Source organism: Hyla sarda, chromosome 3 (assembly GCF_029499605.1).
Source record: "Hyla sarda isolate aHylSar1 chromosome 3, aHylSar1.hap1, whole genome shotgun sequence".
Classification (NCBI taxonomy): domain Eukaryota; kingdom Metazoa; phylum Chordata; class Amphibia; order Anura; family Hylidae; genus Hyla; species Hyla sarda.
The window spans coordinates 173,672,166-173,694,208 of record NC_079191.1 but is presented as its reverse complement, the minus strand read 5'-3'; the positions used below and the strand labels follow the sequence as shown (position 1 = coordinate 173,694,208).

The 22,043-nt window shown below is 45.1% G+C and overlaps 1 protein-coding gene across 5 annotated transcripts in view; it reads right to left on the bottom strand.

Annotated features, from left to right (window-relative positions):
* LOC130361886 (solute carrier family 12 member 9-like) overlaps positions 1-21,764 on the bottom strand; it is a 338,026-nt gene extending 316,262 nt beyond the window's left edge. The window contains exon 1 of one of the 5 annotated variants that reach the window (XM_056565518.1): positions 21,395-21,764. In XM_056565518.1, coding sequence (XP_056421493.1) covers positions 21,395-21,566 — 172 coding nt within the window. In that variant the 5' untranslated portion in view covers positions 21,567-21,764. Of the gene's footprint in view, positions 1-8,000; positions 8,228-8,813; positions 8,839-8,944; positions 8,949-9,038; positions 9,219-21,394 lie in introns of those variants that run through there. The other 4 variants (XM_056565522.1, XM_056565523.1, XM_056565524.1 and 1 more) reach the window with 4 other exon arrangements.
* Between the last annotated feature and the right edge of the window lie 279 nt (positions 21,765-22,043).

The following is a 22,043-nucleotide window of genomic DNA, read 5'->3' as shown; positions in this document are numbered from 1 at the left end:
GAGCGATAGCTTAGAAATATTAAAGTTAAGAGGAGGGGCCCATCACTATATCAAAAAAGATATACAGTAGTGTATAGTTAACATCAATGGGCAGCTTAGATCACCCTCATAGAGACAGATCCCCAAGCAAACTCATCTATCCAGCCATCTGATACAATGACCCCATGCTTCTGGGTAAAACAGACCTGTAAAGACAAAAACAAACAGAGATCTCCCTTAGCAACCCTGGGTTCACTTACCCCCTGTGTCGCCCCTCAGGGAAATTAGAGGTATTTACTCACGGACTGCTGGATAGGTAGAAGAGACCCAGGGGAACCGGATACTGAAATAGCAATATACTCGTGCTCAATTTACTTGTACACATAGGGGGACATGTATCATTTCCAGTGTATAATAGAAGTTTTTTACCCCTCTGCCTGTTGTGTAAATTTGGCGTAGCTGCGTTAAATTTATCATTCTTGTGCAGCGACTTTCTTGAATTGCGTTTAAATTTAGAATTCTCCTCAGAGCATAAATTTACACCGCAGCTCTATTTAGTAGGAGCTTTGTCTGCAGTGTATCTGCACCTAAACAGTAAGTGTGTCCTCATTATTAGTTTTAGAATTTTTTTTCTTCATTATGTAGAGTTTTAATCTCACAATAATACCACTTTTTGCACCCAATTATAACACATCAATTATACCAATGTCCTTATTCTTCATTTAACATCTGTGACACCCCTGTGCAAATCACCTCAAATGTACATGGTGCACTCTACCTTATGGGCCTTGTTGTGCGCCTGCAGAGCACTTTGCGCCCACATATGTGGTATCTCCGTACTCTGGCTAAATTGTGTCCCAAAAAAAGGTTGTTTTTTTTTCCCATTTACCTCTTGTGAAAAAGTAGAGTATGCGGCAACACCTGCATGTCAGTGTAAATAATTTTATTTTTATACACTAACATACTGGTGTAGACTCCAACTGTTCCTTTTCATAATGGGTAAAAGCAGAAAAAGACCCCCAAAATCTGTAAGGCAATTTCTCCCGAGTACGGCGATACCCCATATGTGACCGTAAAATGTTGCCTTGAAATACGACAGGGCTCCAAAGTGAGAGCGCCATGCGCATTTGAGGCCTAAATTAGGGTTTTGCATAGGGGTGAACATAGGGGTATTCTATGCCAGTGTTTCCCAAATAGGGTGCCTCCAGCTGTTGCAAAACTCCCAACATGCCTGGACAGTCAATGGCTGTTCGGCAATACTGGGAGTTGTTGTTTTGCAACAGCTGGAGGCTCCATTTTGGAAACAGTGCCGTACCAGACGTTGTTCATATTTATTGGGGAGGGGAGAGGGGCTGTGTAGCGGTATGTGTATATATAGTGTTTTTTACTTATTTTATTTAAGTGTAGTGTAGTGTTTTTAGGGTACAGTCACACGGGCGGGGGTTGACAGCGAGTTTGCTGCATCTCAATCTTGCAGCACTCCCTGTAAACCTCCGCCCATGTGAGTGTACCCTGTCCATTCACATTGGAGGGAGGGGGGGGGGAAACATCCAGCTGTTGCAAAACTACAACTCCGAGCATGCCCTTTGGCTGTCCGTGCATGCTGGGAGTTGTAGTTTTGCAACAGCTGGAGGCACACTGGTTGCGAAACACGGAAACAGACTCAGTGTTTCGCAACCAGTGTGCATTCAGCTGTTGCAAAAACTTCAAATATCAGCATGCAGTGACAGCAGAAGGACATGCTGGAACTTGTAGTTATGCAACAGCTGGAGGCATACTGCTACAGCTCCCAGCATGCCCTTTGGCAGTCCGTGCATGCCGAGGGTTGTAGTTATGCAACAGCTGAAGGCACACTGGTTGCAAAACACTTGAAAGTTTTTTACTTAACTTAGTGTTTCCAAACCAGTGTGCCTCCAGCTGTTGCACAGCTTCAATTCCCAGCATGCATGGTCTGTCAGTGCATGCTGGGCGTTATAGTTTGGAGGCACAGCTGGAGGCACACGGGATGGGAAAAAGAGTTAGGAAACCAACAATGTTTCCCAACTAGTGTGCCTCCAGCTGTTGCAAAACTATAATTCCCAGCATGGCCAGACATGCTGGAAGTTGTATTTCGGCAATATCTGAAGGGTAAGATGTTGACGAACTACAACTCCCAGCATGCTTGGGCAGTCTGGGCATGCTGGGAGTTGTAGTTTTGCAACAGCTGGAGGTCCACAGTTTGTAGACCACTGTATAATGGTCTCCAATCTGTGGTCTTCCAGATGTTACAGAACTACAACTCCCAGCATGCCTCGACAGAGTGGGCATGCTGAGATTTGTAATTTTGGAACATCTGGAAGAGCACAGATTGGAGACTATTATACAGTGGTCTCCAAACTGTGGCCCTCCAGATGTTGCAAAACTACAACTCCCAGCATGCCCAGATGGTCACATGGTAAGATGGCTGGCTATCAGTGATAGCCACCATCTTACCGGGCGCTGGGGAAAAGTATAACGGAAAGCTGTAAATTTTAAAAATAAAAGGAGAATGATCTACAGTGTTAGGTGGATTACAAAGCTATTTTAATGTGACGGAGCTTGTTCAATGATAAGTAAGCTATCAAACATTTCCTATGTAAATGTATTAAATTGTTGGATCATAAGATAACAATACCAATATACAAGTGATCTAATGAATAACTGAACTGTAAACAAATATTCTATATGCAAATTATTTTAAAAGTGCTTTGGAATAACCAAGGAGTAAAAAGCAATATAAAGCAAACCAAATGAGGAATTGAGATAGGAAAGTAAAAACATTCTGGTGGTTCCTTAGTAGAACTTTCCTTCAGAAATAGAAAGAATTGCTACGTGCAGTTAAAGTTGGCTTATATTTATGGGGAAAAAGACGCACTTGCGTCAAAATTTTTGGTGCAAAGGAAAAGAACGCAGGTAATAAATCCATGCATACTATAGATGTCACTCCAAAGTACCCTGATTAGGCCACATCTGGAGGACATGCTCTACCAAAACGTGCGCAAAAAAATGGGGAAAAAAAAGCGCTTGCGCAAAACTTTGCGCAAAAAAATACACAGAAAACAGGGGTAAAATCTTTGATACATGTCCCCCATAAACCTCAAATATTGCCTAAATAGTAAGCATTTGGTAAGGTAATCCTAAAGAACTTACATACCGTGTCGGCAAGCGAAGCAGTAAGCAGCCCCTGCAGTGGCAGGGGGTCCCGGAACGATATCCAGGTTATGAGCGTGTTAGATGAACACCGGCGAGCATCCTATTTACGTCATTGGAGGCCAGTCCCCATGACACCGCAGCTGGGGGCGCGGCCTCCACACAGCGCCGGATAAAAGAATGAAGTTAGTCCGGCCCATGGTAGATAAGACGGCAGATGCGATACCGATTAACAGTGTGAATGATGTGAGAACGATAAACTCCTGACTTAGGCTAAACATAGAGACATTTCAAAATAATATATTAACAGCAAATTCACTATCTGCATATCTCGTCACTGTCGTCTGCAGCATTAAGCCACCTTAACCTGTTGGGGACGAAGGGCGTATGCATATGCCCTTGCGTCCTGGTACTTAAGGACGAAGGGCGTATCCATACGCCCGTGGGAATTTCGGCCCCCGCCGCGTGCCGGGCGGGGACCGGGCTGCGGTGACTGCTGATATCTATCAGCAGGCACCCCGTGCAAATGCCCAGGGGGGGTCATTAGACCCCCCCATGTCGGCGATCGACGCAAATCGCAAGTGAATTCACCCTTGCGATTTGCGCCGATTCCGGGTCATTACGGGTCAATGGTGACCCGGGATAGAAGGGGGATCGCGGGTGTCTAAGACACCCACGATCCCCCTAAAGCGATAGGAGTGAGGTGGCAGGGTTGCCACCCCTCCTATCTCTGCTATTGGTGGTCTAGACGCGACCACCAATAGCAGATCTGGGGCGGAGGGGTTTACTTTCGTTTTCCCCGTCCTGCCCTCCCACAATAGGCGGGGCAGAACGGGGAAAACGAAGAGGAGCGGCGCCGGAGTCCACTTACCCCTCCGGAGGCAGCGGAGCGACGGAGATCGGCGGCGGCGACGGAGATCTGCGGCGGCGTGCGGCAGAAGAGGACGGCTCCCGGATGTGACGGAAGCCGGTGAGTAATTTGCCTAGCAACATCTAGAGGGCTACAGTCTGAGACCATTATAGTGGTCTCTAGACTGTAGCCCTCCAGATGTTGCAAAACTACAACTGCCAGCATGCCCAGACAGCTGTTTGCTGTGTGGGCATGCTGGAATTTGTAGTTTTGCAACAGCTGGAGGTCTGCAGTTTAGAGACCACTGCACAGTGATCTCTATACTGCCCTCTAGATCTTGCAAAACTACAACTCCTAGCATGCCCACACAGCTGTTTGCTGTCTGGGCATGCTGGGAGTTGTAGTTTTGCAACATCTGGAGGTCCACAGTTTGGAGATCACTGTTCAGTGGTCTCTAAATTGTAGCACTCCAGATGTTGCAAAACTACAAATTCCAGCATGCCCACACAGAAAACAGCTGTCTCGGCATGCTGGGAGTTGTAGTTGAGTACCTCCAGCTGTTGCATAACTACATCTCCCAGCATGCCCTTCTGTGATCAGACATGCTGGGAATTGTAGTTTTGCAACAGCTGGAGGCACACTGGTTGGAAAATACTGAGTTAGGTAACAGAACCCAACTCAGTATTTTCCAACCAGTGTGCCTCCAGCTGTTTCAAAACTACAACTCCCAGCATGTACTGACAGACCGTGCATGCTGGGAGTTGTAGTTCTGCAACAGCTGGAGGCTCACTGGTTGGAAAATACTGAGTTAGGTAACAGAACCTAACTGAAGGTTTTCCAACCAGTGTGCCTCCAGCTGTTGCAAAACTACAACTCCCAGCATGTACTGACAGACCGTGCATGCTGGGAGTTGTAGTTTTGAAACAGCTGGAGGTTTGCCCCCCCCATGTGAATGTACAGGGTACATTCACACGGGCGGGTTTACAGCAAGTTTCCTGCTTCAAGTATGAGCTGCGGCAAATTTTTCGCCGCAACGCAAATTCCTAGCGGGAAACTCACCGTAACCCGCCAGTGTGAATGTACCCAAAAAACACTACACTACACTATACTAACACCTAATAAAGAGTAAAACACTACATAAACACCCCCTTACACTGTCCCCCCCCCCCAATAAAAAGGAAAAACTTATTGTACAGCAGTGTTTCCAAAACGGAGCCTCCAGCTGTTGCAAAACAACAACTCCCAGCATTTCCGGACAGCCACTGACTGTCCAGGCATGCTGGGAGTTTAGCAACAGCTGGAGGCACCCTGTTTGGGAATCACTGGCGTAGAATACCCCTATGTCCACCCTATGCGATCCCTAATTTAGTCCTCAAATGCGCATGGCGCTCTCTCACTTTGGAGCGCTGTCGTATTTCAAGGAAACAGTTTAGGGTCACATATGGGGTATCTCCGTACTCGGGAGAAATTACACTACAAATTTTGGGGGGCTTTTTCTCCTTTTACCCCTTATGAAAAGGAAAAGTTGGGGTCTACACCAGCCTGTTATTGTAAAAAAATAAAAAAAATTTACACTAACATGCTGGTGTTGCCCTTTACTTTTTATTTTCACAAGAGGTAAAAGGAAAAAAAGACCCCCAAAATTAGTAACGCAATTTCTCCTGAGTACGGAAATACCCCATATGTGGGCGTAAAATGCTCTGCGGACGCACAACAAGGCTCAGGAGTGAGAGCACACCGGGTACATTTGATGCCTAAATTGGTGATTTGCACAGGGGTGGCTGATTTTACAGCGGTTCTGACATAAATGCAAAAAAATAAATACCCACATGTGACCCCATTTTGGAAACTACACCCCTCGTGTAATGTAATAAGGGGTACAGTGAGCATTTACGCCCCACAGGGGTCTGAAAGATTTTTGGAACAGTGGTACGTGAAAATGAAAAATTAAATTTTTTTGTTTGCACAGCCCACTGTTCCAAAGATCTGTCAAACGCCAGTGGGGTGTAAATGCTCACTGCACCCCTTATTACATTCTGTGAGGGGTGTAGTTTCCAAAATGGGGTCACATGTGGGGGGGTCCACTGTTCTGGCACCACGGGGGGCTTTGTAAATGCACATGGCCCCCGACTTCCATTCCAAACAAATTATCTCTCTAAAAGCTCAATGGCGCTCCTTCTCATCTGAGCGTTGTAGTTCGCTCACAGTGCACTTGACGTCCAAACATGGGGTATTTCCATACTCAGAAGAAATGGGGTTACAAATTATGGGGGGCATTTTCTCCTATTACCCTTTGTAAAAAAGTAAAATTTGGGGAAAAACCAGAATTTTAGTGGAAAAATATTTTTTTTTCATTTACACATCCGACTTTAACAGAAAGTTGTCAAACACCTGTGGGGTGTCAAGGCTCACCGTACCCCTTGTTACGTTCCTTGAGGGGTTTCGTTTCCATAATAGTATGCAATGTGGGGGGTTTTTGCTGTTCTGGCACCATAAGGGCTTCCTAAATGGGACATGCCCCTCAAAAACCATTTCAGAAAAACTCACTCTCCTAAATCCCATTGTTGCTCCTTCGCTTCTGAGCCCTCTAGTGCACCCACAGAACACTTGACATACACATATGAGGTATTTTCTTACTCGAGAGAAATTGGGTTACAAATTTTGAGAGGATTTTTTTCCTTTTACCCCTTGTAAAAATTCAAAAATTGGGTCTACAAAAACATGCCAGTGTAAAAAATGAAGATTTTGAATTTTCTCCTTCACTTTGCTGCTATTCCTGTGAAACACCTAAAGGGTTAAAACGCTGACTGAATGTCATTTTGAATACTTTGAGGGGTGCAGTTTCTATAATGGGGTCATTTATCGGGTATTTCTAACCAGAAGACCCTTCAAATCCACTTCAAACCTGAACTGGTCCCTGAAAAATTCAGATTTTGAAAATTTTGCGAAAAACTGGAAAATTGTTGCTGAACTTTGAAGCCCAATGATGTCTTCCAAAAGTAAAAACTCATCAATTTTATGATGCAAACATAAAGTAGACATATTTTATATGTGAATCAATATATAATTTATTTGGAATATCCATATTCCTTATAAGCAGAGAGCTTCAAAGTTAGAAAAATGCAACATTTTCAAATTTTTCATGAAATTTTTGAATTTTTCACCAAGAAAGGATGCAGGTATCGCCGAAAATTTACCACTACCATGAAGTAGAATATGTCACGAAAAAACAATCTCGGAATCAAATTTATAAGTAAAAGCATTCCAGAGTTATTAATGCTTAAAGTGACAGTGGTCAGATTTGCAAAAAATGCTCCCGTCCTTAGGGTCATAATGGGCTCCGTCCCCAAGGGGTTAAGCTTGCTCAGTTGTTATGAGAGGTATGGCCAGATTTATTCCTGCCATCACCCCAAGCAACAACTATAGGGAAGACATATATAACCCATAAAGGAATTTTATCCAATGCTATTATTTGTTGGTTATTACGAATTTTAATTGCTATCAGTAAAAGTTATGTTTTAATAAGGCGCCTCTGTCCGTAAGTGGACATTAGTCTTTTCTACAACTTTGCCTCTCCACAGGTTTTGATAAATCTCCCCCATATTGTCTACTTACCTCCATCTTGTTTTTTTCTCAACCAGGGTGCTTCCAGCTGTTGCTAAACGGCAGAACTACAACTCCCAGCATGCCTTTGGCTATGTGGGAATGTTGGGAGTTATAGTTAAGTGGCGTCTCCAGCATTCATATTTGGGGGGGGGGGGGGGCACATGGGTGGGCCAGTGACAAAAGTGTGGGGGGAGGGGGCAATTTTAAAACTTGTGTGTATATATATATATATATATATATATATATATACACATACATAAATATATATATATATATATATATATATATATATGCACACTGTGCAGAACATGTTTAATATAAAAAAATAAAATAATATAAAAAAAAGATTTTTGAAGTCTGCAAACAGCTTTTTCAGGTAGATGATATGTAGCCGTACTGTCCGCTCCACTGGCTCCCTCTGCGAACTGCAATCTCAGGTAGGTAAGGTGTAGCTGCACTGTCCGCTTGCTCTGCTCCCCCTTTCTTGCTAAGGTCCCCCTTACTTGCTCTGCTCTCAGGTCCCCTCTACTTGCCCTGCTCCCTCCTTACTTGCTCAGCCCCTACCTTACTTGCTCTGCTCCCCCTTACTTGCTCAACCCCCTGCTGCTCCTTACTTGCTCAGCCTCCCTTGTTTGCTCAACACCCCCTTACTTGCTAAGCACCCCATTATTTAATCATCCCCCCTATTAGCTCAACCCCCCTTACTTGCTCAGCCTCCCCTTACTTCCTCTGCTCCTCCTTACTTGCTCTGCTCTCTGCTCCCTTTTCCTTGGCCAACCCCCTTACTTGCTCAGCCCCCTATTAGCTAAGGCTTCTCTTACAGCTCAGTCCCCCTTATTTGCTCAGTCCCCCCTTATTAGCTCAGCCTCCTTACTTGTTACGCTCCCCCTTATCTTACTTTCTCATCCCCCTTATTTTCTCATCCCCCTCTTATTAGCTCAGCCCCCCCTATTTGCTCATCCCCCTCTTACAGCTTCCCCCTCATTTGCTCAGCCCCCCTTACTTGCTCAGCTCCCCCTTACCTTACTTGCTCAGCCTCCCTCCCTTATTTGTTCAGCCTCCCTTCCTTATTTGTTCATCTCCCTTTACTTGCTCAGCTCCCACTTAACTTACTTGCTCATTCCCCCTTGTTGGCTCAGCCCCCCTTAAGATATTTGCTTAGTCCCCGTTTATAAGCTCAGCCCCCCTTACTTGCTCAGCTTTTCCTTACCGTACTTGCTCAGCCCCCTTATTAGCTCTGCCCCCTTATTTGCTCAACCTCCCACCTTATTTGTTCAGCCCCCCCCTTAAGTTATTTTGTCAGACCCCCCTTATTTGTTCAGCCCCCCCAGACCCCCTTACTTGCTCTTCCTAACTGCTCCTAACTGTCCTAACTTCTCTTGGCTCTTCTCACTCTACTCCTCTTTCCATGATCAGTTCTCCTTACTTTACTTACTGCTCTTGCTGTGTCTTGCTCTTCAGGTTCTAACTTCTTCTCACTGCTCTGTCTCTTTACGTCCGCAATGTGCGCTCCCGCTCCTCTTCCTCTCTTTCTTTCCGCCGAGTCCGACTGCGAGAAAGCATGGGTTGCGCACACGAGACCCTGGCGCCGCTCAGCCACATCAAAATAATCAGCCGCAAGGTGAGAGGGAGGGGAAAAGGATGCAATGTTCCCTTGCAGCTCTGGTGCGGCTGCAAATGCCACCATGGTGGCGCTGGCTGAGTTACTAGAATATAACTTAGTTTATTTTAAATTGGGGGGGGGGGCACGGCCTATCTATCTATCTAATTATTTATATATCTTTCTTATATCTATATATTTATCTATCTCCCCCTACCCTGGCCCCTACTTACTTAGACGCTGGGACTAACTGAAGGTCGTATCTATCTAATATCTATCTATCTCATACATTCATGGCCGTAATGTATGAGATCTAAGATCCAGATCTAAATCCCATTGAACACCTGTGGAGAGATCTTAAAATTGCTGTTGGGAAAAGGCGCCCTTCCAATAAGAGAGACCTGGAACAGGTTGCAAAGGAAGAGTGGTCCAACATTCCAGCTGAGAGGTGTAAGAAGCTTATTGATGGTTATAGGAAGCAACTGATTTCAGTAATTTTTTTTTGTTTGTTTTTTTCCAAAATAAACTTGAGTAAGCCAAAATCCTTCTGGTAAAATGTCTTGTGGACAGATGAGACCAAGATAGAGCTTTTTGGTAAAGCACATCATTCTACTGTTTACCGAAAACAGAATTAGGCAAACAAAGAAAAGAACACAGTACCTACAGTGAAATATGGTGGAGGTTCAATGATGTTCTGGGGTTGCTTTGCTGCCTCTGGCACTGGGTGAAATCTGAGGATTACCAACGGATTTTGGGTCGTACTGTACAGCCCAGTGTCAGAAAGCTGGGTTTGCATCCGAGATCTTGGGTCTTCCAGCAGGACAATGACCCCAAACATATGTCAAAAAGCACCCAGAAATGGATGGCAACAAAGCGCTGGAGAGTTCTGAAGTGGCCAGCAATGAGTCCAGATCTAAATCCCATTGAACACCTGTGGAGAGTTCTTAAAATTGCTGTTGGGAAAAGGCCCCCTTCCAATAAGAGAGACCTGGAGCAGTTTGCAAAGAAAGAGTGGTCCAACATTCCGGCTGAGAAGTGTAAGAAGCTTATTGATGGTTATAGGAAGCCACTGATTTCAGTTATTTTTTCCAAAGGGTGTGCAACCAAATATTAAGTTAAGGGTGCCAACAATTTTGTCCAGCCCATTTTTGGAGTTTGGTGTGACATTATGTCCAATTATTTTTTTTTTCTCCCTTTTTTGGTTTAGTTCCAATACACGCAAAGGGAATAAACACGTGTATAGCAAAACATGTTACTGCAATCCTTTTCTGTGAGAAATTTCAGGGGTGCCAACATTTACGGCCATGACTGTATCTATCTATCTATCTTCCTCACATCTATCTATCAATTTATCACAAATCTATCTACCTCACTGCCAGACCCTTATCCCAGATCTCCCACCTAACACCACTCTTCCTGTGCCCCTACTCACATAAGACAACAGAACGGGCTGTGGGCCCTTTACATTTAGCACAGGGGCTGCTTCTACAGGCTACTATCTACTGGCGGCATTACCTACCTGGTGGAACTACCTATTGGAGGCATGACCTACCTGGGGGCACTATTTACTGGGGGAAATAACTACTGGGGCACAATCTACTGATGGTACTTCTTACGAAGACATTACCTACCTGGGGGGCACTATTTACTGGGAGCATTATTTACTGAGGGGGGCATTACCTACCTGGGGGAATAACTTACTATCAACTGGGGGCATTACCTATGACACACCTGCTGGGGACATTAACTACAAGCTATCTGGAGGCATTACCTACTGCCTGACTACTGGGATATTACCTACCCTGGAGCATTATGGGGAATTACCTACTAGGGTCATTATCGACCTACTGGTGGGGTTCTACCTTAAATAACCTACTCTCCACCCTATCCCCCTACCCTTTCCCTTAACACACTTTACTTACTTATACTATTCAGGGCACCTGGCGGGGGGGGGGGGGATTTTTAAGCACTTAGGGTAGGGAACATGTGGGAAATGTGCTAAAAAAAAGTGTGGGGCCTAATATGTTTGTTGTCTAGCAGATTCTGTGAAGACAAGTCATGTTTGGAAGAAGACTTTATGATGGTCTGAGCAAGACAGAGAAGGAAAGAGAAGAGAGCTACTCCAAGAAAATGCTTTCTGTGAGTCAGTAGATTTAACCGCACTGTAGTCTTAGGGACTGCAGAACCAGGATCACTACTATGAACAATATGATGATAATATGTATGGTGATAATATTCCTCCTTGTATACTGGTATTGATCTCAGTATACAGGATTTGGTCAGTAACAGTATGCTAATAATATTTATAGTGATAATATTCCTCCTTGTATATTGGTATTATTGATAATATTGATCAGTATATAGGATTTGGTCAGTAACAGTATGCTGGTAATATTTATAGTGATAATATTCCTTCTTGTATACTGGTATTATTGGTAATATTGATCTCAGTTTACAAGATTTGATTAGTAACAATATGCTGGTAATATTTAGAGTGATATTTCCTCCTTCTTTCCTCTTTCAACTAAATGGCTCTTGTTTTTCTTGTCCTGTGTTTTAAAATATTTTTTTTTTATAGACGATGGGTGGTGGGCACTGGGCCATGGTCTCCTAATCTTTCCAAAATTGGTAGGTTTGAATGTCTAATCTGTACGGCCAGCATTAGGATGTATTCACATCATGTTTGGGGCATACACAGCCAGATCTGGGGGGTTGAATTTGGAAACCAGTTGCTGCTGTACCCTATTCATTTCAATGAGCCCAACTGAGTCAGTTACTGACTCCAGTCCGGTCATTTCTGAACGTTATACATTTTTGTTGCAGGACTGAAAACCGCAGTAGACCACGGTTTTCAGTACGGAAAAAAGAACAATACGGTTAAAAAAATGACCCCACCGGAGTCACTAGCTGCCTCTGTCAGGGTCATTAAAATGAGTATATGGCAGCAGCTGTTTTTCAAATTATATATGCCAGATCTAGTTGCCGTATGCCCTAAACATGATGTGAATGCAGGCTTAGATCTATCCAGGCATGCTTTAGGCAGATCCAAACAAACTGCTCACATACAACCAAATCTATACCTATGTATTACAATCTGCTTTTTATTGACTTATTCTGAAACCAATGAATGCCTATACATTTCAGTAAAGTAAAAAACATAAAGTACCTTGATAGGAAAACCTGCCCAACATATGCCAAAATGAATTTTCAACTGTGTGTGCATCATAATGACGTACACACAGTTGAAGGTGGTGTCTGCCCAGGGATCCCCTGCTGCCTGTAGACAGTGTGATGCCATAGTGCATGGAGGCAGTGCAATATCACAGTGCTTCACGAGAACATCAGTAAACATCCAGGCTACCATAGGGACCTGGTCACAATTGTGACCCTTATTGCTATGCCACTGCCTATAAAGCTCAAAAAGACCTTTCCACTATAAATTCTCAACTGATTGCCCGGGAAATCTGCAGAAAATCCACAACATGTCTTACATAAGAATTGTGTAATGGATTTGCATGGATTTTACCCAATGCAGTGAAAAAGGTGAAATCTGCTGTGAAAATCTATATAAAAAAAAAAAAAAACTAACACTGCAACACAATTTCCTCACTGATCTTTTCTGAAGTGTGTGAGCTGCTACTCTAATACGCAGCATGTGAACAAACCTAACAGGAAGTCCACATATGGCACATAATTGGCCTATTTTCTGCCTAGTGTTTGGAAAGTCTACAGAGTATTTTAAAAAATCTTATTCACAATCTGTGAAAAAATCACCTTGCAATCTGTGCAGAATTGTATCTGTGGTATGAGTTTTAAAGATAAACTGACAACTGGTTAACCTTTAAAATGAAGGGTCACTTACTCTTTTCTGTGGCTTCTGTTCAGGGTTTTGTCATTTTATTCATATTGCCCTCCAGCATGCAATGGAGGTGGGAAGCCAGCTCTCTGAGCTCCCCTGCCTCATCATTATTCATTCCCCAGCCCGCCCCCGTCTTGAATAATCAAAGTCTTCACTCTAAGACATGAGAGCCTGTGGGGGAGGTGAGCGCTCTGTACTCTGAGCAGAGCACACCCACCAGCATTCATTTACATATTAATGATGGAGGCAGGCTGGACAGGGGAGCTGGGAGAGATGGCTCTCCTCCTCCATTGAGCATTGGAGCGCAATATGTATAAAAGAAAAAAGTACAGAACTCTGCATAGAAGCCACAGAAAATAGTAGATGACTCCTGATTTTAAAGATGTTCACCCGCACTATAATCCAGTATATGGGGTTTAGTGCGGGTGAACCAGCTGTCAGTTTCTCTTTAAATATGCAGCATATTAAAATATGTTACAGAAATTCTGAGGACTTTTCTCATTGACTTCAATAGGGATGGCAAAATATCCACAGTAAAATTGTACTGTTGCAGATTTTTCTGTGGAAACACTGCAGACTGGATAGAAAATCTGCCATTCTAAGTACATGAATATTATGAGTCCATGGTCAGGAAACTCCCCAAGTCACAATCTCACTGAGAAACACTGATTAGGTAAGAATGGGTTGTCATCGGGGTTTGGCCCAGAAGCTGAGATCCAGCATGGCAGGGAAAATTGCAGAAGTCTTGAAAAAGTATGTTAAACATAAACTTAATGACAATAGAAGTTTAAAACCAACTAAATGGTTATAATTAGACTTTAGTATATCATAGAAACATCTGACTAAGGCCATGTTCATATGACGGAATTTCCGGGCAGAATCTACCAGAGAATTCAACTTGGAAATTCTGTTGCAGCAGAATCCCAATGCTTTCTGTTGAAGCAGAATCCCATTGCAGCTGGGGACCCCCGCCATCTTTGCAGTGCCACCCGTCCGTCATCACTACAGAGCAAACTGTCTCTGTTCGCAGTGACGGGGCGATGCTGGGGACGGAGCACTGTGACGTCACGGCTCCGCCCCCGTGATGTCACACCCAGCCCCCTTAATACAAATCTATGTGAGGGGGCGAGACGATCGCTACACCCCCTTCCATAAACTTGTATTGAGTGGGTGGGACGTAACGTCATGGGGGGGGGCGTAGCCGTGATGCCACGATGCTCCGTCCCCTACATCACCCCGTCATCATGCACAGAGTCAGTTTGCTCTGTAGTGATGACGGCAAGGTGGCACTGCAGAGATCCCAGCGGCGAGACCCCACGATCAGGGGATTAGATGTCTGGGCGGAGTACTCTTTAAGCTAAGTTTCCACACAGGGTTTTTTCTGATGTTTTTTGGAATATTGCCACTGCAGTTTTGAGCTAAAACTAGGAATGCATTCACAAGGACCAGAAAATATAAAGAAAGGACTTATACTTCTGAATAAAGTCACATAGGCATAGCAGTCGGCACTACAACCCCTAATCATGAGCCAGCTAATGAACAGTTCCCGAGCACCGACAAAGAGACATTCTTTTCTATATAGTGGACGTATACTTCTCCTTCCAACTGGATTCACTTGTGACTTAGGCTCAGAAGCTGCAATGGCAGTTATAACAAAAAAAAAAGGCCAGAAAAAACCTGTGTAGAAACCTGTGTATGGCTAACTCCAAAGCATTTTACATACTCTTAAATATTTCAACCTGTCTCTATTGCGGCTCCACATGAACCACATCAAACAGTGTGAAGAATGTGACAGGACTGTTTTCTGGATAAACAGGTCAAGCACGGAACATGCACAATAAAGTATACAGAATATTTCTGTCTTTTTTATATATACCTTAACTGTGGTGAGCTGTATGACGATATCTAGGGTAAATGTATGGCTGTATATAAATTACACCCCTCCCAATATGGTGTACAGCACCCCCACACACAAACCTTGTACAGTGGAGCTGTTGCTCATTTCAACCAATCAGATTCAAGCTTTCATTTTTCAGAGGCTTTTTAAAACTTTTTACCAATATTCAAATGCCCAAAAATCCACCACTGATAATATAAAAGGTAACATTAACTGCTAATTGTTAAAAACGCTGTGTAGATACAAACAATAAGTAAAGTGCAAGTCAACATACTGTACACGATAGAGAAAATGTTATATATATAACAGTAACACAACTGTAAGCGCTGGAATACACATCAATGTTCATGCATATACAGAGCTGTAGCTAGCACCTATTGCGGCCGAGGCAAGGCCAGAAAAGTACTTCTTTACTGAGCAACTGTCATGAAATCTGGGTGCAATAACCTGCGAACAGTCGTTGTACTGTGTGCAGGTGGTGGGCAGAGCAATGTTTTTACCTAATATTTGCAGGCATTCATGACCCCAAAATATGCTTTTGATCAAAGCCACTGACGGTCGGATAGGTGTGGCGTGAGGTACGCAATGCCCCGCCGCCGCCATGCCCACCCCCTGTATGTCAGCGCTGGGACCGCTATGTGATTGACACACAGGTCCCAGCGCATGCGCCCTTCAGCTAATCTAATGTGCCGGAGGAGCGCGCGCTAGCTGGATGACATGCAGCGGCGCGCACGTTAGATTAGCACACACAGTGGTCCCAGCACTGACATACAGGGGGTGGGTGTGGTGGCGGCTGGGCATCGCGTACCTCGCGCCACACCTATCCGACCGTCAGTGGCTTTGATCAAAAGCATATTTTGGGGTCATGAAAGCCTGGAAATATTAGGTAAAAACATTGCTATGCCCATCACCTGCACACAGTACAAAGGCTGTATGCAGGTTATTGCACCCAGATTTCATGACAGTTGCGCTTTAAGGATTCAGTACTTAAGTAGGAAGATGGGTGGGGTGGTGGTTAGGTAGGTAGGTGGGTTGTTGGTTAGGTATGTGGGGGGTAGGCAGATGCCTAGTGCCTCATGCGATATTCAGCAGCAGCACATGCAGTCAGACAGTTACCCCACTATACAAGGAACAGATAATACCGCAACACTATGACCACTACTATAACCACCATTTACAGTCATGGCCGTAAATGTTGGCACCCCTGACATTTTTCAAGCAAATGAAGTATTTCTCACAGAAAATGATTGCAGTAACACATGTTTTGTAATACCCATGTTTATTCCCTTTGTGTTTATTATAACTAAACCAAAAAAGGGAGGAAAAAAAGCAAATTGGACATAATGTTACACCAAACTCCAAAAATGGGCTGGACAAAATTATTGGCACCCTTAACTTAATATTTGGTTGCACACCCTTTGGAAAAAATAACTGAAATCATTTGCTTCCTATAAGCATAAATAAGCTTCTTACACCTCTCAGCCGGAATGTTGGACCACTCTTCCTTTACAAACTGCTCCAGGTCTCTCTTATTGGAAGGGCGCCTTTTCCCATAAGCAATTTTAAGATTTCTCCACAGGTGTTCAATGGGATTTAGATCTGGACTCATTGCCGACCACTTCAGAACTCTCCAGCACTTTGTTTCCATCCATTTCTGGGTGATTTTTGACATATGTTTGGGGTCATTGTCCTGCTGGAAGACCCAAGATCTCGGACGCAAACCCAGCTTTCTGACAATGGGCTGTACAGTCCCAAAATCCATTGGTAATCCTCAGATTTCATGATGCCTTCACACATTCAAGGCACCCAGTGCCAGAGGCAGCAAAACAACCCCAAAATATCATTGAACCTCCACCATATTACACTGTAGGTACTGTGTTCTTTTCTTTGTAGGCCTCATTCCCTTTTCTGTAAACAGTAGAATGATGTGCTTTACCAAAAAGCTCTATCTTGGTCTCATCTGTCCACAAGACGTTTTCCCAGAAGGATTTTGGCTTACTCAAGTTTATTTTGGCAAAATGTAGTCTTGCTATTTTATGTCTCTGCGTCAGCAGTGGGGTCCTCCTGGATCTCCTGCCATAGCGTTTCATTTCATTTAAATGTCGACGGATAGTTTGCGCTGATACTGATGCTCCCTGAGCCTGCAGGACAGCTTGAATATCTTTGGAACTTGTTTGGGGCTGCATATCCACCATCTGGACTATCCGCGTTGACACCTTTCATCAAATTTTCTCTTTTGTCCACGCCCAGGGAGATTAGCTACAGTGCAATGGGTTGCAAACTTCTTGATAATGTCGGGCACTGTGGACAAAGGCAAATCTATATCTCTGAAGAAGGACTTGTAACCTTGTGAACTTCTCTCCTTTTTATCTGATTTCAGGTGTGATTTTTATATTGCCCAAACCTGTTATTTGCGCCAGTTGAGTTTAAATGAGAATCACACGCTTAAAACAATCTTATTTTTCCACAATTATGAAAAGGTGCTTATAATTTTGTCCAGCCCATTTTTGGAGTTTGGTGTCACATTATGTACAATTTGCTTATTTTTCTCCCTTTTTTGGTTTAGTTCCAATACACACAAATGGAATAAACATGTGTATAGCAAAACAGTGGCGATCCACTGTAGAGGTAGCAGGTACCTCTTGTTCCCTCTGTCACTGATAGAGTCAGGCTGGACCAGGCTTTATCAATGGAGCGCAGAACACACAGATCAATGGAGTTCAACAGAACTGAATTGATCTGTATGTGGAATCTAATGATTCCTCCTAAAAGTCTCCTAAGTGTCAAAAAAAGTTTAACTCCTTAACGACAAAGGACGTTAATATTTACGTCCTCCGCCGACTCCCGCGGTGACCCCGCATCATTTCGGGTCGGTCCCGGCGGCCATTAACGGCCGGGACCCGCGGCTAATACAGGACATCACCGATCACGGTGATACCCTGTATTAACCCTTCAGAAGCGAAAGTGAAAGTATCCCGGCTGCTCAGTCGGGCTGTTCGGGACCGCCACGGTGAAATCGCGGCATCCCGAACAGCTTACAGTACACCGGGACATCAGTACCACGAAAAACAAGCCCTCATATGGGTCTGTAGATGGAAATATAAAAGAGTTATGGAGGTTATGGAGGAGGAAAAACAGGAGTGCAAAAATTTTAATTGGCTTGGACAAGTGAATTGTCATGAGGGACAAGTAGATTGTGCTCCCGTTTTAGTTCCTTGGGCAAGTATTTTTATTTTTTATTTCCACACCCCTTACAATGTTACTGAAAAAATGAATACACCAGATTTCTTAATCCTTATTCCAATGTGTTTCTCCCACAACGAAATGGGTTCAACAGGGATGGAGGAGATCGTTTTGACATGTGCATACTAGCTATGTAGACAAATTAGATAGATAATTAAAAACAATAACATGGGGTCCACCATACACATATAGAGATAGACAGTTCAGTAATCATTTGCATATATGTATGTAAGGGCAGAGACGTGATGTAGGATAATGTAAGTGCCTCATTGGTGGTATAGTTATGGGTCAGCTACATGTGATGAGATTGCGGGGACCCGGCCCATTGTTATGGCAGCCCAAGCCCTTCTGAAGGCCTTGGTATGTGCCATGACATAGTTAGGCTGTACTAGCAGAGCACAGAGAAATTAATTCAATGCATATATGATTGTTTAGAGAAGTCCCCTGGGGGATTAAAAAGTGTGAAAATGTTTTAAAATAATATATATATTTATAATCCCATTCCCCCCAAAAAATGGAATAAAAAGTGAACAAAAAGTCGATGTCAAGGTGCATTGGGTATCACTGTAATCATACCAATCCGAGGAATACAGATAAAATGTAAATTTTACCAACGCACATTGAATGGCATAAAAACTACCCTCAACACCCCCCCCCCCCCCCGCCTCACCAAAAAAAAAAAAAAAAAGCATTTTCTTTTTTCCATTTTACCTCAAAAATAATTTTGCAAAACAATAATCCCTGATATGGCTCTTTAGATAGAAAAACCTGTAACTGGGGCACTGTTTTGGGGGTACCTGTAGCTGGTGCAATGTTTTTGGGGTACCTGTAGCTGGTGTTCCGTTCTAGGGGTGCCTGTAGCTCGGACACTGTTCTATGGGTATCTATAGCTGGGGCACTGTTCTGAGAGTGCGTGTAGCTGGTGCACTATTCTGAGAGTGCGTGTAGCTGGTGCACTATTCTGAGAGTGCGTGTAGCTGGTGCACTATTCTGAGAGTGCGTGTAGCTGGTGCACTATTCTGAGAGTGCGTGTAGCTGGTGCACTATTCTGAGAGTGCATGTAGCTGGTGCACTATTCTGAGAGTGCGTGTAGCTGGTGCACTATTCTGAGAGTGCGTGTAGCTGGTGCACTATTCTGAGGGTGCGTGTAGCTGGTGCACTATTCTGAGAGTGCATGTAGCTGGTGCACTATTCTGAGAGTGCGTGTAGCTGGTGCACTATTCTGAGAGTGCATGTAGCTGGTGCACTATTCTGAGAGTGCGTGTAGCTGGTGCACTATTCTGAGGGTGCGTGTAGCTGGTGCACTATTCTGAGGGTGCGTGTAGCTGGTGCACTATTCTGAGGGTGCGTGTAGCTGGTGCACTATTCTGAAGGTGCGTGTAGCTGGTGCACTATTCTGAAGGTGCGTGTAGCTGGTGCACTATTCTGAGGGTGCGTGTAGCTGGTGCACTATTCTGAAGGTGCGTGTAGCTGGTGCACTATTCTGAGAGTGCATGTAGCTGGTGCACTATTCTGAGAGTGCATGTAGCTGGTGCACTATTCTGAGAGTGCATGTAGCTGGTGCACTATTCTGAGGGTGCGTGTAGCTGGTGCACTATTCTGAGGGTGCGTGTAGCTGGTGCACTATTCTGAAGGTGCGTGTAGCTGGTGCACTATTCTGAGAGTGCATGTAGCTGGTGCACTATTCTGAGAGTGCGTGTAGCTGGTGCACTATTCTGAGAGTGCGTGTAGCTGGTGCACTATTCTGAGGGTGCGTGTAGCTGGTGCACTATTCTGAGGGTGCGTGTAGCTGGTGCACTATTCTGAGGGTGCGTGTAGCTGGTGCACTATTCTGAGAGTGCGTGTAGCTGGTGCACTATTCTGAGAGTGTGTGTAGCTGGTGCACTATTCTGAGAGTCTGTGTAGCTGGTGCACTATTCTGAGAGTGCGTGTAGCTGGTGCACTATTCTGAGAGTCTGTGTAGCTGGTGCACTATTCTGAGGGTGCGTGTAGCTGGTGCACTATTCTGGGAGTCTGTGTAGCTGGTGCACTATTCTGGGAGTCTGTGTAGCTGGTGCACTATTCTGGGAGTCTGTGTAGCTGGTGCACTATTCTGAGAGTGCGTGTAGCTGGTGCACTATTCTGAGAGTGCGTGTAGCTGGTGCACTATTCTGAGAGTGTGTGTAGCTGGTGCACTATTCTGAGGGTGCGTGTAGCTGGTGCACTATTCTGAGGGTGCGTGTAGCTGGTGCACTATTGTGGGAGTCTGTGTAGCTGGTGCACTATTCTGGGAGTCTGTGTAGCTGGTGCACTATTCTGGGAGTCTGTGTAGCTGGTGCACTATTCTGAGAGTGCGTGTAGCTGGTGCACTATTCTGAGAGTGTGTGTAGCTGGTGCACTATTCTGAGGGTGCGTGTAGCTGGTGCACTATTCTGAGGGTACCTAAGGCTGGTGAACTATTCTGGGTGTCTGAAGCTAATGCTCTGCCCTGTGGGTACCTAGAGCTGGTGCACTGTTCTGGGGGTGGGTGTAGTTGGTGCACCGTTTTGGGGCTAGCTGTACCTGGGGCACTGTTTTGGGGTACATGTAGCTGGGGCACTGTTTTGGGGTACATGTAGCTGGGGCACTGTTTTGGGGTACCTGTAGCTGGGGCACTGTTTTGGGGTACATGTAGCTGGGGCACTGTTTTGGGGTACCTGTAGCTGGGGCACTGTTTTGGGGTACATGTAGCTGGGGCACTGTTTTGGGGTACCTGTAGCTGGGGCACTGTTTTGGGGTACCTGTAGCTGGGGCACTGTTTTGGGGTACATGTAGCTGGGGCACTGTTTTGGGGTACATGTAGCTGGGGCACTGTTTTGGGGTACCTGTAGCTGGGGCACTGTTTTGGGGTACATGTAGCTGGGGCACTGTTTTGGGGTATCTGTAGCTGGGGCACTGTTTTGGGGTACCTGTAGCTGGGGCACTGTTTTGAAGTACATGTAGCTGGGGCACTGTTTTGGGGTATCTGTAGCTGGGGCACTGTTTTGGGGTACATGTAGCTGGGGCACTGTTTTGGGGTACATGTAGCTGGGGCACTGTTTTGGGGTATCTGTAGCTGGGGCACTGTTTTGGGGTACATGTAGCTGGGGCACTGTTTGGGGGTACTAGTAGCTGGGTCTCTATTTTGGGTATATCGACACAGAAGGAGGTCGTCAGTAAGTAGGGGGCACTTACCTATCCTGAGAAACAGCACCACACTGAACATCGCCAGCAGGGTGGGCACCACAACCCCCAGAAAGGTGGAGAGTTTTCGGGCTCCTGCGCGCTGCCGGTTCGGTCCATTCCGGGCGGTCTCGTCCGTGGACACGCTGAGCTTGTAGGTGACCAGCGGGCTCCGCTCATCCATGGCCCCGACCGTCAATCCGTGAATGGGACACAAGGTTCCGGTGCAGTGTGACAGCTCAGGTACAGCCCTCCCCGCCCAGCGAGGCGGGACCCGGAGCCCTGTGTGGGGATGTACGGGCTCTGTCACCCACTTCTTCTCTGCTCTGGGAAATCACCAGGAAGTGTCAGGGGTTTGCCAGGTGCAGCCACCGTCTTGTGACAGCGCTCTGCCTGGGACACCACAACTCCCAGCAGGTCCTCACTGCCCTCAGAAACTGCCAGCAGGTCAGAAAACTGCCAGTCAGCTGAGCTCATATGATCCTGCCGTGAATTGTACATTGTACCGAAATAACAGCCCTGGGCATAGAACTCTATACAGTACCGGGGATTCATGAGGGCACATGGCTGTATCCTACCCTGCGGCTGTTAAACCTCATGCCTTCTCTATATGAATGTATCCAGCAGTCTACAGAAATGCCACCTATCACATGAATGGCCC